At 34.9% G+C, this 17727-nt stretch overlaps 2 protein-coding genes across 3 annotated transcripts; one reads left to right on the top strand and one right to left on the bottom strand.

Moving 5' to 3' along the window:
• Positions 1–7: 7 nt before the first annotated feature.
• On the top strand, positions 8–13553 carry LOC117338103 (RNA pseudouridylate synthase domain-containing protein 2-like). Of its 2 annotated transcripts, none has more exons than XM_033899302.1 (11): positions 8–486; positions 2155–2278; positions 3262–3389; positions 4484–4584; positions 5432–5598; positions 6567–6708; positions 10267–10403; positions 10825–10878; positions 11201–11292; positions 11858–12406; positions 13149–13553. In XM_033899302.1, the coding sequence occupies exons 1-11, from the start codon at positions 166–168 to the stop codon at positions 13215–13217; spliced, it is 1884 nt and encodes a 627-aa protein (XP_033755193.1). In that variant the 5' UTR covers positions 8–165; the 3' UTR covers positions 13218–13553. The 2 variants fall into 2 exon arrangements, with proteins under 2 accessions (XP_033755193.1, XP_033755194.1); XM_033899303.1 differs by having other exon boundaries at positions 8–493.
• A 182-nt stretch (positions 13554–13735) lies between these two features.
• Positions 13736–16960, bottom strand: LOC117338107. The gene is made up of 4 exons (XM_033899306.1): positions 16784–16960; positions 15945–16082; positions 15301–15472; positions 13736–13862 (listed from the first exon to the last, which is right to left on the bottom strand). Exons 1-3 carry the CDS (start codon positions 16914–16916, stop codon positions 15303–15305), a joined length of 441 nt encoding a protein of 146 aa, XP_033755197.1. The 5' UTR covers positions 16917–16960; the 3' UTR covers positions 13736–13862; positions 15301–15302.
• Between the last annotated feature and the right edge of the window lie 767 nt (positions 16961–17727).

The following is a 17727-nucleotide window of genomic DNA, read 5'->3' as shown; positions in this document are numbered from 1 at the left end:
CTTTTCAAGATGTCTGCGCCCATGAAAGATGCACGTTATCGATGATAGGCGAATTAGCCTCTTGATACATTGGATTTTACGGATTAATCGTTTTAATTCTGTGTAATTTAACGACATGTAGTTCGTTTGCATTACTTTGATTGAAATACATGTCCACCATTTTACATGAGACTAGTGCTTTTGAACTATGTGAAATATTTCACAAACAAGTTTCCGATTAGAAATTGGTGTCGTAAAAAAATCTCAAAAACTGATATTCAACCAAGAAATATAATGGCTAGTTCTCAAAAAGATGTGGTCGACCAAAAGATGGAAGATGAATCGACAGTAACATCTGTCCCAGCCACACTAACTGATACAGATAAAAACGATGAGTTTGAACTCGCTGACAAGTTGAACAGTCCTAATGATACGAAAAAAGTAAACGATAAGACGAAGGATATAGTTGCAAATCCTATGGGACTCTCCAAGCGAGCACTGAAGAGGGTAATAGGTCAATTATATCACACACTATTGTTCTATTTTTTTATTTATTTAATGAGGATCACAAACAGCCCTAGGGCACACACTATTCGACAATATTAGAAGAAAGATGACCATAATGTCTAGCATAGTTTCTCATTATAACCCGAGTTTCCTCTGGCCCAGACACCATGTCTCAGTCTGGTGTAGACTACATGTACAGGGCTATGTTTCTCGGCTTTAATTCAAATGTTGACTAGTTTTGACAGTGAGACATATGCTTAGAACGAATATTCATACCCTGTCTACATTGCTCTCTGACGACGACCCTCTGTCAGAAATTGTCTGTCCGTCGTACAGAGCTAGGGTTATCGCAGCTAGCATATGCTGTCATCAGAACCAATTTGACAATATGCATACAGTATATATTGGCCCGAGTTTCCTCTGGCCTTGACACCATGTCTGTAAACGTGGTCTATACTCTATATACAAATGAAATAGAAAACCATTATGGGACTAAACAGATGTTTTTGGATAAAATAAATATCTCATTCATCCAGATATGTAAGGAATTGAAGGTGCTATGTCACACCAGATTTTATTGTGTTTGCACCAAAATCTTAGCGACATCAAATGGTGTCGGATTCCACGTTTTCCTATCTTGCCCTACCAGACATGGTTCAAGGGTTAGGAAACTCAGGCTAATCATATATTTATTGCAGAACAGAAACACATCTACCTCATTTTTCTTCTCCTGTTACATAAATACCACTTTGTACTAATGTATATTTTAATGTTGTTCTGTTCATGTGTGAAAGTAGAGTATATATATACATGCATATGTACGTCACCTAAATTAGCTTACCAGCTGATCACAGGCAGGTACAAGGATATTGATATCTGTAACGTTAACTGGTGAGAGGTTGCATGTTAGAGCCAAATGGTTCTGATGTTCTCTATCTACTCTGATTAATAAAATATACTCCGGATATCATATAGTGGATGATGCGTAGAATCATTCGGTCTAGTTATAACTCAAGGCAGACATTTTCATCGACAGAATTATTTTCGTTTATATTGCACATGCATTGTCTGATGGTTTCAAATAACATTGATTTCATTTCCATCAATAAGTATAGTCATAATTAGTATTGCCAGAATAGATTTATTGGCCAAAACTACTTTAATCTCTTTGGGCAATCCTGTATCATATTTCTGTGGGCTTTTTTTTTTCTCGGTTCGTTTGTATGTACATAAGATATTGTTTAAAAATGTTGATAAATAAGTTCTTAATGATGAGTTAAACTAATTACAAATGATATATGTTACTATATAGCTCAGTCGGTTAGAGCACCGGCCATGTAAAACATCAGGTCCCTTTCAGTGTATGTTAGTCTTTTTCGGGAAACTGAGAAAGAGGTCGGTCTGCATGCTGTTGTGGTTGTGTCCTTGGGCAAGGCACTTTACCCTAATTGCTCTGGATGGCATTCGATGGGCCTTCCGTATGTTGTTCAGTGAGGTAGCCACCAACTACTACAAGAACACCTTGCCTCAAAATGACCATTGCTGTTAACAAGGCGATAAACCCAGCAAACAAACAAATATAGGTTTTATCAATTATGTTCATCTAGTATATATTTAATTGCTTTCTACATTTACCTGGTGTATATGTGTAATTATATGTTCTTCCAGATGAAAAGAAACGAGATCAATAAGGCAAAAAGGAAAGCAGCAAGAGTCCAATCTCTGACAAAGAATAGTAATCCTGGATTTTCTACAGACTACTTTGGATTGACAGACTATTATTACGAGAACGGTTAGTCCACATATTATATGTATCTAGACTAATTCATGAATCAAACATACCAGTTAAGTGTATAATCTTGGTTTATGAAGCCTTCTGACAAACAATCACATTTTTTTAGGACAATAGCTAGGCAGTCATTCTGGAAAATGTCTTGATAGATATTTCAAGATTTCTCAGCGGGAAATGAATTATTAGAATATCAAATTCTTTCTAAACATTGAGATCTGCCTTATCAATAAGTACTCAGTTTGAAAGGACACTTTAAACCAAAACAACGTGGTGCATTACCAAATGACTCCTTATTAGTATGGCCACAGGGGCTTGACACGATTTTCCAAATGACGGTCCATATATATATGTATGTATTATAGTGTCTAAGGATATATATGGACCATCATTTGGAAAATCATGCCAAGCCCCTGTGAGTATGGCTGAAGAGAGGAAGCAGAATACAGATCATTTGATGCGGGCACCAGTATCCCACGAGTATCTCTAAATTTTTAGATCACTTGTTCCAAGGTGAAAACATTTAGGTTCAGAGCTTATAATAATCATTTGATTTAATCAATACAAATTACATCATGTCATGGCATCCTTCTGTACATCAAGTTTTCCTGAAAACATAGGATTGATATACAATCTAGAAATATTGCATGAAATTAACTAAATTAAAAAAAAAAAAAAAAAAAAAATCACAAGTGAGAAAGTTAGCAAGTTTTGAGTTTCTTGTCATTGCCCATCAGTTCAAGGTCATTTTTGCACATCAAATCCTCATCAACAAGGCCATCCTCATCAAGCAGGCCAGGTATCACTTGTCAATAATTTAATTTTCCTGCAGTACAACTTTGCCCATGAATGACATAATACATGTATGTTATGTAAGAGAACATATTTTGTGTATAATCTAAAAAGTTCTGGACAGGTGTATGCAATATCTATTGACAATGCATGTATTAACTTTGAAATCTTGTTTGCGGTTTTGGTTTTTGTAGGTTTAAGGAAAGTGTACCCCTACTACTTTAAGTTTGAGTCCCATGTCAAGAGACGTTGGGTAGGTCACTCTCTCGTCAAGGTTTTAAAAGAATTTCAAGTGGACGGTGAGGACAAAACTAAGAGCATGGTATGTATTATGCATTTTATTGATATTTAGATCAAAAATAAAAGTTAATGCACTGGCACAATTCTAACCAATAAACTTGTAACATTCAGTCTGTCAGATTGGAATTAAAATCAGAAGAGAAAAAAATTCTCCCTAAGGAGAAATTCTCTAAGAACCAACATCCTGCAGAGTTCAAAAAGATGCTTTGTTTCATCGCTTGGTTCCAGGAGGATCCATAGTAGATACAGAGGCCTCTTAAACAATCCAGGTAAATAACAAAATAAAAAGAAAAGTGCCAACTCCTGAATCCAGGTATCTAAATGTTGTCATCAATAATTTGCCAAGGCAACTTATTGATGACGTCATAATGTCTTGTTATTATCACATGACCTCCATTGTCTCCACTTACCACTACCTGTACATCATGTAACACTGTACTATGTAAACTGTGCCCTGAGGACGGCCTACCTTAGGCCGAAACATGTCGGCAACCAGCATTCCTTTTCAATATAACATTTAGATTGGACTTAAATCGGTGTCCTGCGTGAGAACTGTCCACCTTGCATGGAAAAGACCCCTTATGTCCAATAAAGTAGTTGATGACAGTGCATGTGATGGTTCACATGTATCTCATTTAGGAATCAGAGAGAGAGAGTGTGTGTCAGGAAAAAGTGAGAGGGGAGGAGGGTTGGGGTTGAGGAAGAAAGAGTGAGACCCGTTTTTCTACTGCAGCTTGAGAATCAACAGAAATATAAGACAAACTTATGTTTTATTTGTGAGTAAAATGCTTTCAGCTTGAAACTCAAACTCTTAATACAGACACAAACATATACATATACCTTGGCTAGAGTTTGCTTTATAAGAGATTTAAGTCCTATTTCCTATGATAGTAAAAGTTTCATAAAAATTGCAGCCCAAAAGTGAGGATACATACTCATAGTTTCGGTTTTTTGGTTATTGTTTGCATTGTTTGTTTTTCATGGCAATGATTTGAGGTGCCATTTTTTCCTTGTATTGAGTGTTTACATTAATGTTGTAACAGATTATGTACCATTTTATTTGATACTAGTCTTGATCGTTTGTCTAATTGGAAAATGTATTTTATGATTTTCTAGGAAGAAATTCTTCAAGATGGAGACATTTCATTAAATGGTGAAGTGGTCACTACAGACAAAATATTGAAGGATAATGATTTTTTATCACATCGAATACACAGGTAATCAAAATACACTGTCAGGTAATTAAATCATACAGGTAATCAAAATACACAGGTAATCAAAATATACAGGTAATCAAAATACACAGGTAATTGAAATACACTGTCAGGTAATTAAATCATACAGGTAATCAAAATACACAGGTAATCAAATTATACAGGTAATCAAAATATACAGGTAATCAATTGCAAAATATACAGGTAATTGAAATACACAGGTAATCAAAATAAACTGTCAGGTAATCAAATCATACAGGTAATCAAAATACACAGGTAATCAAATTATACAGGTAATCAAAATACACAGTAATCAAAATACACAGGTAATCAAAATACACAGGTATTCAAATTATACAGGTAATCAAATCATGCAGGTAATCAAAATACACAGGTAATCAAATTAATTATACAGGTAATCAAAATACACAGGTAATCAAAATATACAGGTAATCAAAATAATATACAGGTTATCAAAATACACAGGTAATCAAAATATACAGATAATCAAAATATACAGGTAGTCAAAATACCCAGGTAATCAAAATATACAGGTAATCAAAATAATACACAGGTAATCAAAATATACAGGTAATCAAAATACGCAGGTAATCGAAACACAAGGGTAATTGAAATACAAAGGTAACCAAAATATACAGCCTATCAATTCATTCAAATACACATTCAGGTAGACATGATTACCTGGTATATAAGTAACCAGAAACACACAGGTAAATAATAAACAGGTAATAGAAATAAACTTCAACAAAAAAATTGAAACAATTTAGTACATGTATTGGTATTTGTATGAAGACAATTTTGTACATCGTTATCTTGATTATTTTGACAGACATGAGAACCCAGTGATCGGGACTCCTTTGGAGATTGTGACAGATGATGAAAATGTTATTGTGATAAACAAACCGTCCTCTATCCCCGTCCACCCCTGTGGAAGATACCGCTTCAACTCCATCCCCTTCATCCTCGGCAAAGATCTGGGATACACTAATCTGCGAAGTAGGTCTTACAGAAACTCCATATCAATATTTTGAACAATGCTTGATAAAGTATTGGAAATTTTCAATGCTTTTTTTCTTTTTTTCATTTTTTTGCAATTTTTTTTTTTTTTTTTTTTCCAAATTAAAAAAAACGAAGAGGCACAAGGGTTAAAATATTGGGCCCGTAACATGCTGGGTTTATGAGCTAAAAGGTTAATCATATAGTATGATCTTGACCTTTTAAAGTCACATGTTTAAAATGTGTAAAAAAAATATTTCTCAATAACCATGAAGAGACCCATGTTCCTGGTATTGGGTTTGTAGTATACTGAGATGAAGGGATATCAAATTTGTTCATTAAAAAACAAAATTTTGATTAAAGGATCTGCATCAATGACACAATTTAAAGTAACTTTAAATTTAATGTTAATACAAATCATCATAGCTACAGAACAGGTGAGCAATACAGTTCAATTGGGCCTTTTGTTCCTGTTTACAACCAAAGTAAATACATGTAATTATGTACATTATATATACCCTTGAATATATTGGCAAAAATGTGGACATGTTTTCCAAGAATTTTTATCTTTCACAAATTGAAGATAAATTTTAAATCTAAATTCAAAGAAGTTGAACATTGATTTTGTTAATACAAATGAATATTCATGATCTTATAAAAACTTGTTTAAATATGTTCAACAGAAATATTTATGATTTGCATTTAATCTTATCTTTTAATTTGTGACATTTTTTTTTCTATTAATTAAAATTCAAATGAAAACAAATACTGGTATGTATCATGTCATAATACATGGAGGATGTAGAAAGGCAAGGATGAGAATGTTTAACTATTATAAAGTTTTGTAAAATAATAATTTTTGAAAAGATTTCTTTATGTCTTTAGCCAATTCATTATTTAGATCCATTTTAAAAATCGTTAATAATTGAATTATATGAAAAGATTACAGTTATTTGCTATGTCTGCAGCAATATACCGTCTGGACCGGCTTACTTCAGGACTCCTTATCATGGCCAAGTCTGCAGAAAAAACTCGTGAGATGGAGGATGATATTCTTCAAAGGAGGGTTCAGAAGGAATATCTAGCAAGAGTTAAAGGGAAATTCCCCGAGTAAGTCTTAGAACAGTGTTAGATTAATGATGGCAATCAGTGGAAAGTCATGAGCTTTCATATCAAAACACTTTCATAAAAGTTTGTGACATAACAATTATCTTACTATATATGCAGACTTTGGCAATTCAATTTGAAAAAAAGTATGATGTTCTATATGCTGTTTAGTGTTGGGATTCCCTGTGTGTGGTATTGAAAAGAATCAATGGCTAATCTTGTTATGCCCCCGCCATGAAATGGTTGGGGGGGGGGGGGGGCATATAGTGTTATCCATGTCCCTCCCATCCTGATGCAAATGCAATGTTACTAGCTAATCATTTGTGTCTTACAGACATTTTCTAGTTTTTCTATTTGCCAGAGACTTTCTACTGTATAACATTCCTTTCATGCATTTTCCACTTTCAATTGTAATTTATCAAAAACCATCTCTGAGAGTAAATCATGACTGCTTTAAAAATTGGATATTTTACATACTAGATATATTCATAGAAATTTTCAGGTTATAGAAAAATATAATACCCAAGATTTTCAACCGACTTATAAAACTTCATTTCATGTTAACTTTGTACATTCAACTGTGAATAGGATTGAGATCTGTAATCAGTTAAAAAAAACACCAAAATCAGCAGTAAAATATTTCCAGTTTTAAACCATATTATTGTAGCAGTTTTCATTAGGGATGTTCCAAAATTATCCATGTGGAAGGGGTGGGGAAATATTTTCAGAGACCCACAACCAATCAAATATTAAAACATATTTTAGTAAAATTATAAATCTAGAAAAATAGGACTTTTTTTCCTCACCACCCATCAAATATTAAAACATATTTAGTAAATTATATATCTAGACAAATGGGGCTTTTTCCTCACCACCCATCAAATTTTGATACTGGAGCCTCCCACACATAATTCTGGAATATGCTGATGCGATCCTCACCAAACTGTGTCATATATATACATATTCTCATGGGAAGAATTATTCCTCAAGACATAGGAATCTGTTTCTTGACTTTACAACAGATTATAAGTGGTCATTATAAGTAATACCTAGTATGCTTTCAGATTGTAAGTTGTATTAACGGGGCATTCCTTCGTTTGCATATCAGAAGCATGCATAATATCTATTGACGAAATCTATATCAGAATGATGATTATACAAGTGTTTGTGCCTATAAGTAATGAAATTAACACCGAAATGTACAGGAAAAAAGTGTATTGTATACAAATACTGTATGTTTTTAGCTCACCTGGACCGAAGGTCCGGTGAGCTTATGCCATGGCGCAACGTCCGTCGTCCGTCCGTCGTCCGTCCGTCAACATTTGCTTCAAATCTCTACTAGTCATAAAGTTCTTATTGGATTTTGACCAAATTTGGTCAGAAACATTCTTGGCAGAATGGGAACAGATTTTGCATAAATGTTGACTCTGACCCCTGAGGGGCCAAAGGGGCGGGGCCCAATAGGGGAAATAGAGGTAATTCCTTTAAATCGCTACTCGTCATAAAGTTATGAATGGATTTGAACCCAATTTGGTCAGAAACATCCTTGGGGGAAGGGGAACAGATTTTGCATAAATGGTGATTCTGACCCCCGAGGGGCCAAAGGGGTGGGGCCCAATAGGGGAAATAGAGGTAATTCCTTTAAATCGCTACTAGTCATAAAGTTAAGAATGGATTTGAACCCAATTTGGTCAGAAACATCCTTGGGGGAAGAGGAAGAGATTTTGCATAAATGGTGGCTCTGACCCCCAAGGGGCCAAAGGGGCGGGGCCCAATAGGGGAAATAGAGGTAATTCCTTTAAATCACTACTAGTCATAAAGTTATGAATGGATTTGAACCCAATTTGGTCAGAAACATCCTTGGGGGGAAGGGGAAGAGATTTTGCATAAATGGTGGCTCTGACCCCCGAGGGGCCAAAGGGGCGGGGCCAAATATGGGTAATAGAGGTAATTCCTTTAAATCACTACTAGTCATCAAGTTATGAATGGATTTGAACCCAATTTGGTCAGAAACATCCTTGGGGGAAGGGGAACAGATTTTGCATAAATGGTGGCTCTGACCCCACAGGGGCTAAAGGGGCGGGGCCAAATATGGGAAATAGAGGTAATTCCTCTAAATCGCTACTAGTCATAAAGTTATGAATGGATTTGAACCCAACTTGGTCAGAAACATCCTTGGGGGAAGGGGAAAAGATTTTGCATAAATGGTGGCTCTGACCCCCGAGGGGCCAAAGGGGCGGGGCCCAATAGGGGTAATAGAGGTAATTTCTTTAAATCACTACTAGTCATAAAGTTATGAATGGATTTGAACCCAATTTGGTCAGAAACATCCTTGGGGAAAGGGGAACAGATTTTGCATAAATGGTGATTCTGACCCCCGAGGGGCCAAAGGGGCGGGGCCAAATATGGGAAATAGAGGTAATTCCTCTAAATCTCTACTAGTCATAAAGTTATGAATGGATTTGAACCCAACTTGGTCAGAAACATTCTTGGGGGAAGGGGAAAAGATTTTGCATAAATGGTGGCTCTGACCCCCGAGGGGCCAAAGGGGCGGGCCCAATAGGGGTAATAGAGGCAATTTCTTTAAATCACTACTAGTCATAAAGTTATGAATGGATTTGAACCCAATTTGGTCAGAAACATCCTTGGGGAAAGGGGAACAGATTTTGCGTAAATGGTGATTCTGACCCCCGAGGGGCCAAAGGGGCGGGGCCAAATATGGGAAATAGAGGTAATTCCTCTAAATCTCTACTAGTCATAAAGTTATGAAGGGATTTGAACCCAATTTGGTCAGAAACATCCTTGGGGGAAGGGGAACAGATTTTGCATAAATGGTGGCTCTGACCCTAAAGGAGTCAAAAGGGAGGGGCCCAGTGGGGGAAATAGAGGTAATTCCTTTGAATCGCTACTAGTCATCAAGTTATGAATGGATTTGAACCCAATTTGGTGAGAAACAGGGGAACAGATTTTGCATAAATGGTGACTCTGACCCCCGAATGGCCAAAGGGGCGGGCCCAATAGGTGAAATAGAGGTAATTCCTTTAAATCGCTACTAGTCATAAAGTGATGAATGCATGTTCTATAAACAATTCTTGAGGTCTTTCAGACCTAAGAGAGTCTGGACTTCATTAATCTTTAAAGCAGTTCGGATTCCCACACTATAACCATATATAGCATTGTTAGAGTTTTACAAATAAAACAATTTGAATATGAATATTATTTCAACATTTGGTCTAATCCAACCAGGTGAGCGATACAGGCCCCATGGGCCTCTTGTTTTTTTTTGCTGTGATTTGTGTTACTTCGAGTCGAATTAAGAATTTTCAGGACTTAATACTCGAAGAACTTTGGTTTATCTTGAGAGTATCACTGCTTTTAAATTATTAATCTAAAGATTAAAACTTTTACTATTTGGAAAGAATACCTATTTTCCGGTAAGTTTAATTTTGACAACCTAGACTTTACTCAAGCCCCTTTAAGTAATACCTGTGTTTTCAGACTTTAAAATCAGTTGTAGTAATAAATTAGCTAATAATAGTAATACCATATCTTTGTTTTCAGAGGTGTCATAGAGTGCGATCAACCATTAGGTGTCCTGTCTTCCAAAGACAGTTTGTATGGTGTGGTACCAGGCGGTAAGGCCAGCAAAACTGTGTTTGAATTCATCAGCTACAATGGAACGTCCAGTTTGATCAGGTGTAAGTTTTTGGCTTATTAAGATATTTACCCACAAATAAGCCCTGTCCTCAAATAAGCCCCTATCTACAAGCCTCTGCCCTCATAATAAAGCCCTTATCCACAAGCCTCTGCCCTCATAATAAAGTCCCTTCTTCATTTTTTTCAGAATCATCAATTCTAAAATAGTCCTTTTTCAGCTGTATCTGATGTTCCATCCCTTTGTTCCTTTTTTTTTGACAAAGTACATACTTCAAAAATATTTATCTGTTTTGAACGAGCAAGACAATGCTTGTACTGATGACATTACCTGTCAAATAAATTAAATCAGTGATATAATTCCATAAATGTTTGGTTTATTAAGTAGAAGGAGGTATAGTGTATCTGTTGTTGCATGGTAACATTTATTATTTTCCTCATTTTGCATGAATGTATTTATTTAAGGCTTGCCACAGTCCGGCAGAACTCACCAGATCCGACTTCACCTGCAGTACCTTGGTAGGTAACCAATACACAGATTTTGTATATCATTAGTAGGTACTGTATATCCATCTATTGTTCCCAGACTTTTTATTATTCCCAGACTTTTATTGTTCCCAGACTTTCTATTGTTTCCAGACTTTCTATTGTTCACAGACTTTCTATTGTTCCTAGACTTTCTATTGTTTCTAGACTTTCTATTAAAGACTTTCTAATTGTTCCCAGACATTAACTTCAACTGAAATGTATATACTGTGAGAGATTGTCACTTCATCTCTAATTGAGCCATGCTTGATAGAGATAGGATGTAAATTATTAATATGTTGTTCTTTGATTGAAGGCTTTCCAATAAAAAATGACCCCATGTATAACGAAGGCTGCTTTGGTCCAAACAACGGTAAAGGTGGCATTCTGGAAAAATCTTTGACAGAGGTAAAAGTTTATGAATGTTCAGTTTGAAGCTATAAAATTTCTGAATATATTGCTGGCAATAATACTTTAATTGGCCACAAATATGGAATATGCTTTGTCTAGAATGCCTGAAACACTTATCTTTTCTTAGAAATGGTTTAATTAGTCCCCCAACAAAAACGGGACAGGGGAGGGGATAGGTGGAGGACTGAAGTTTTGCATTTTGTCCGTCCATCCTTCTGTCTGTCCTAACCTCCCATACTTGATCTTGTTTGAGCTCTATCTCCTACACTATACCATACTTTGGGATATTTTGGATGTGGTTATATTTTGGTTTATTTGCCGCCTGGGGTGAATGAGCCAAAATTAAACACGCCAAAATTTCACTTGAATTTCATACATGGGTTATGGTTGTCGTATATAGAATGTAGGTTGACCTACATCAACGTAAAACATTCGGTAGAGGAGATCTAGAGTAATTCATTAAACTGTCATGTATTGCACAATTAATTTGTTTTAGACATACATGTAGATACTTAATTTAATACTTGAATAGTTAAAAAAATGTTGTTTTTCCATATTACAGATTGTGAAATCTTTTAGAGAAAATCACAACACTGGTTTATGGGTTGAAGGAGATAACCTATTATTTAAGAAAAGACTGGAGGAGATGAAAGCACAGGCTGATCACACAAATGTCAAACATCAAGGAGAGGCAGATTCTTCTCATTTTCACAATAAAGCTTATCAATCTAATTCTTCTCAGGAAAGTGATTGTAGGTTAAATCAAAGTGAGGCTTCAAGTTCCAATCAGTGTGAGGGAAAAACTTCTGATGAAAATCTGTGTGAGGAAGAAGCTTCAAATTCATCTGTACTTACTAGGACATACTTACCTGAGGAAGAACCTAAAGCTAAACGATGTAAACTTGTTAACAGTGACTTTGATAATGATACACCAACCGAAGGATTGAGCTCTGACAAGTGTGGACAGGCTTCTCCTGTAGTGACAGCTGAAAAACCAAAATTTGACCCACAGAAATGGGTACCTGATGAAAAATGCTTCTACTGTAAGAAGAGTTTCAGAGATCCAGAGCCAGCTGATATGATCATGTACCTTCACGCTCTTAAATACAAGGTGACTACCTATATGGGACACATTAACTAACATTGTTTAATAATTATTTTAAACACCTTTTAATTATTTCAATCATTATAGTTTTAATTTGTTAGAAAATATCAAGTTTTTAAGACTTTCAAACTTTTTTTTTTTTTTTTTGAAAATGTGAATTAAATTTTATGTCAATGATAATCACTAATATCGTAGATGAGTTATATATATTGAAATATTTCACATTTTCTGGAGTCTGTTGAGAAATTCTTGAAAGAGCAAAATCTGTGACTATCTGTGGCATCTCAATAGTGGTCATATGGTCACATGACCAAAGCTTGGTGTTTGTCAGTATTGGGGGAGAGGGGCAGTGTCATAATATAATCATTATTGATGAACAATCATAGCAATTGCTGAAGTAGCCATTATGTCCTGTAATTTGTTGAGTGCATTTTGTTCCATATGTTTAAAGACTTATTCATTTCCTTAATTACAGTAATTCATCTGGCTAATTATATTCTACAGGTATGTCATGTGCTACCCAGATGCTTATGATTTTGATAGATTTTACATAATTATTTTTTTCACTATTTACATTGTATATCCAACTGATTAATACAAATTTTCTGGAAAGTCAGGTTTTTGAGAATCTCACCCCTACAACTTATGTGGTTTCTGTTGAACATTTCCTCCATAATCTATGAAGTAATATTGATCTACATTTGTTATGTATATTAATAAAACTTTTGTGTTTTACTTCTGGTTACAGGGGCCAAAGTGGGAGTATGAGACACCATTGCCTGACTGGGCAAGGGAAGATTGGACAGAAACAGTATGAAGGAAAAATAATGACCTAGCTACTATTTAAATTAGTTTGATACAGGAAATTGATTTGATCCACTGCTACCTCGTCTGGAAGAGGAATTCGGATGAACACGTGGACATGTTTATTGGTGGCAGAGTTTCCCAGAAAAAATTACATGTTTTAAGATAACAAGTGACAGGTGCAATTTAATAAACATGAATTGATTTTGAATCTTGGTCACATTATGAATTTATTTCTCATCACTAATCCACGAATTGTCTTACTAATTTCGACCGTTCTCTGATTCTGTGTTCAAAGTATTTTCGATAGTTCTGTATAATATATGAGATAATAAAATAATATTTATAATTTAGTATGTTAATGTATTGTCATCTCAAAGTTATTATACGTGGTTGAGGGCCTTTTATAATTCAGCCATCACTTTTTTCAATTTCCTGTATTGGGGACTTATATTTACAAACAAATACAACTAGTACTGGTACTACCATTCGGTGTCGGAGAATTATAGAACTCGTGTTAAATGAAAAAAAGATAAAAAGTTATAAATAAATACATTTTAATTTCAATTCATAACAGGGAAAATAATTTGGCTATAGCTTCAAAATTGCATTGGATTGGCGGATAAAAATTCAGCGGATCAACAGGCAAGTATTTGTCCTGAAATTATAAAAAACAAAGAAGTACTCGTTATAATACATCAACGATTATAATATTCTGTCAGGTGAGATGATAGTATGACTGTATATCAAAAGTTAACTTTGTGAAACAAATGATTCGTCTAATTTTTGTAAATTAATAAATGCCGTGCAAACTGATCGGATATATACATTGAATTGGCTTGTTTGTGCCCTGATGTTATCGGCACTTTTATCACATAAGCTTTTTAAAAAGTATGTAGAAACCGTACTTAGCACAATCATGTTTTGATTTCCAATGTAAAAACATGCAAGCATGTTTAAATGGTTACTTTTTAAGAGAGATAAAGTGATGAATACAGTGTCCAATACTGAATCGACTTGATTACTCAGTTGACGGTCAACTGACAACCAGCTGAAGACCAGCTGAGGAATATTAAATTTTTGCCATACAAATAAGGTAGCGTTCGACAATAATAACGTTATTATGTAATTGTTGTAACCATGATATTAGTGGAGAAATATAACCATCAATCTGTTAACATGACACAGGGTCCAACAAAGATTTATAAATGTGTGTCACAGAATCTGACAACGCAAGGAATTGAAAAAAACAGTTGATTACCAATGACGAACACGACATTGTTTTTCATATCTACATTATCGATCATTTAGAAATTAAATTATTTCATTAGAAATTAAACGCTAATATAATTATGATTACAAACAATGTGATAGGTGTCTCACGTTTTCAAAATAGTATTAAAAGAATGCATTGACAAGGTCTATGCACAAACCGGTTCCTTAACGGTAAACTTCATCTGCTCAAACTGTATTTCTGACGCGTTCTGACAGAGAGCAAGGAAAGTAACGTTTATCTTGATCCTCCAAGATAAAATTTGTGTCATATACATGAATACTGTAAACCTACATTTGTTGGTAGACACAAATTTTCGCGCTTAGTCGAAAATAAAAAAAGATTAACGCGATAATGAATACACCCGCCACATGCTTGTCGTGGAAAGTAATATAAAGACAGTGAGTATTATTAGGCCCAATCCTGGGTTAGAGGAATGTCTTCAGTGTGAAAAAACGCTTAAGAAAGATACCGCTAAACTATGCACGTGTACAGGATTTCAACGCCTTCTTCCCATACTGTCTATGCAGTCGTGTAATTCGTTAAGACAAGCGCCTCATTGTCAGGAAAAGTATCATTGAGAAATTGCAACAGTGGTAAACTTTGTTAGCTACTCTTTTAAAAGACATAGATAATATCCACTTTAAGACGAAACAGCAATTCTATCTCAAGATATATAAAACTAGAGCAAAATACCAAAAATACAATAAGAATATATAGATTTACATTGGACCTTTGACAATGTCCATGGAGAATAAGATGAGAGGTTCCGGAATTGAAAGCGTTGAGAAGAAGAGTGATAAAGATATCTGGGACTTTTTACCTCTAATGCGCTCCGCCATGGGGAGGGTGGGTTGGATGAGGTGGATGGGTAAACATTCCATGGTTGTGTCCATGACCCTCACAGCGACATGTCTCGTCATAACAGTGTCTAAGACTTTTATCACAGTCCATGGAAACAGAGTCCATCTGACAGTCAGCTCTGGCAGTACAATCTGCAGGAAATATTGGAAACATTTCAAGATCAGCAAGCATTCCCCTATATTAAATGGCTATAATCAAAGTGTACAGGATATAAACACTTTAAAAAATCATTTGATCATGAAAAATATCTTAAAAATAAGGAGAAGTCTAACAATATGAACGGTAGATATAATACAGCCAATAGTGGTCATGGAATATCCATATATGACATGTTCTGTTACAAAAGATACAAAACATTAACAATTTTGTTGATATTTTTCAAGATATCAGACAGAACATATAGAAATATATACAAGCTATTGTATAATCTGAGGTTGTAGCACGTGTGCTGTGTATATTTCAAGGATGATAATAACAGAAAGGAAACTCTTAATGTATTCGTGCTATGAAAATTAAATGAATGTTATGACGCTAAACATGTATTTTTTTCTTTTTAAACCGTTTTACTTCTTTTGTAGAGTACAAACTTATACGTATACTTACTAATTTTGTCCATATCGCCGTGAATGCACGTGCACAAGTGGTTACCAGAGATCGCGACACATTCGATCATACCGCTTTGACAAGTAGTGTCTGCACAATCAGTCTTGCTCTTGCAAATCTCGCCGTACACAACAGCCGCTAGAAATAGGTGAAAATAAGGCGATTTTAGTAATGCCGTCATAATGACAAACAATAATCAATTCCTCTACTTTTGGCCCTAAGAGTTTAAGATATGTTAATAGTAATGCGATTTCAAGTCAAATGCTAGGAACAATTCTTTACAATGAATCATTTGAGTTTGTCATGCTGGATCTCGTCGCAAATCTCGATAAAAAAAAAAAAAAATAGTCCAAATATTTAAGACAATGACGAATGAAATAATTTACATGATAGAATTCTGACTGTATAAGCTAATGACAACGTTATTAGGTTCAAGAAGTCTGTATTGTATCAAGTAATTAAGAAGTCGAATCAATATTGTGATTCTTTGACATCTTCCGTAGTCTTGACTGATTGGCAATATTCTTTGAGCAATGACTAAGCAACAAAGTGTTATATTAAACAATATGTTAGTTTCTTGAAACTTCAGAGCTGTAGTAATTGTCCAAAAGACAAACAAGATATTAACATCTCTCAGTAGAATTGGATCGTTAAGATGGATTAGAGCCAAAATGTTTTCTTGTTTTAAATGTACGACAGTTGAAATGAGTTGAATATTCAAGCAGGACATAGTAAAAACAATATAATAGCACACTTCAGTAGAAGTTGAGAGTTAGGTACAGCAGAGCTGAAAATAATAATCAGAAATTAAATGATAATTGGAAATAATTTAAACTTACCCAAGAGGCCTACAAGAACTAAAGCGAAGGTGGAATTCATTGTCTGTCCGAGGTCTGTAAGATCTGGTGTACAGTACGACTGACCTATGGTCGTATATATACCAGTCTGCTGACCGAAATTACTCAATATCATCACGATAGTCTACCATGGACGCTGTCTTTGATCGTGGCTAATGGTCACGTTAAGTAAATTTACGTGACGTATTACCTTATCGAGTGTTTTACCTGTATTGTTGACCATACCAATTTACAAATATTTAACTGTCCCCTTTCTTTCTATACTTTTGATATCCTTTTTATGCAGACGAGCTTCCATTTCAAACTATTTTCAGTTTTTTTTTTTTTTTTATTATTATCACAATTTTTATTCACAGAATGAAAAAAATACTATTAACTTATTCTGCAATTCTAAAATAAAGTTTAAATTGATGATAGATGTATAAATCATAGAACTGAACAAAACAAACTGGTAGGACGAGGTCAAGGTCAACAAAGGTACAACCCTCCTAAATGCTAAGCCAAAAAGGTAAAGAGTACGGTTGATCGACACATACATAGTTTGAATATTAAAAGTAATTCTTTATCGGAACTGGTCATATAGACAAAGTGGACGCGAGCACTTCAGGAAAGGATTACAAATGGTTTGTGAACCCAATAATCAAAGTAGTTAGATTGAAGATAGACAGTGGGGCAAGGTATGAGATCTTACATAGCCACAGGTGCAAATGAAAATAAATAATGGAAAATGTCACCAAAGTCAATACAAACTGTTGAAAGGTTAGTGAATACAGCAATAAGTACGATATACTAGATTGTCATTTGTCGTTGCCTGATATCGGACTTGCATCAAGTCAAGAGTTAAATCTAGTAAACAGCGGTAAAGAGAGTTGCTGTAGTCTAATCAGAAACAACGCAACACACTTATATTCTAAACGAATGAAATA

Source organism: Pecten maximus, chromosome 11, assembly GCF_902652985.1.
Source record: "Pecten maximus chromosome 11, xPecMax1.1, whole genome shotgun sequence".
In the NCBI taxonomy this organism is placed as follows: Eukaryota; Metazoa; Mollusca; class Bivalvia; order Pectinida; family Pectinidae; genus Pecten; species Pecten maximus.
The sequence above is the reverse complement of the archived record's forward strand: the minus strand, read 5'-3'. Positions and strand labels throughout refer to the sequence as shown.

Coding starts and splice junctions, on each gene's coding strand:
- LOC117338103 (XM_033899302.1), top strand. CDS start 166: ATGAGACTAGTGCTTTTGAACTATGTGAAATATTTCACAAACAAGTTT. Junction 3,390..4,483: donor AGGACAAAACTAAGAGCATG/GTATGTATTATG, acceptor ATGATTTTCTAG/GAAGAAATTCTTCAAGATGG. Junction 4,585..5,431: donor TTATCACATCGAATACACAG/GTAATCAAAATA, acceptor TTATTTTGACAG/ACATGAGAACCCAGTGATCG.
- LOC117338107 (XM_033899306.1), bottom strand. CDS start 16,916: ATGATATTGAGTAATTTCGGTCAGCAGACTGGTATATATACGACCATA. Junction 16,083..16,783: donor AGTTCTTGTAGGCCTCTTGG/GTAAGTTTAAAT, acceptor ACCTATTTCTAG/CGGCTGTTGTGTACGGCGAG. Junction 15,473..15,944: donor CGGCGATATGGACAAAATTA/GTAAGTATACGT, acceptor TATTTCCTGCAG/ATTGTACTGCCAGAGCTGAC.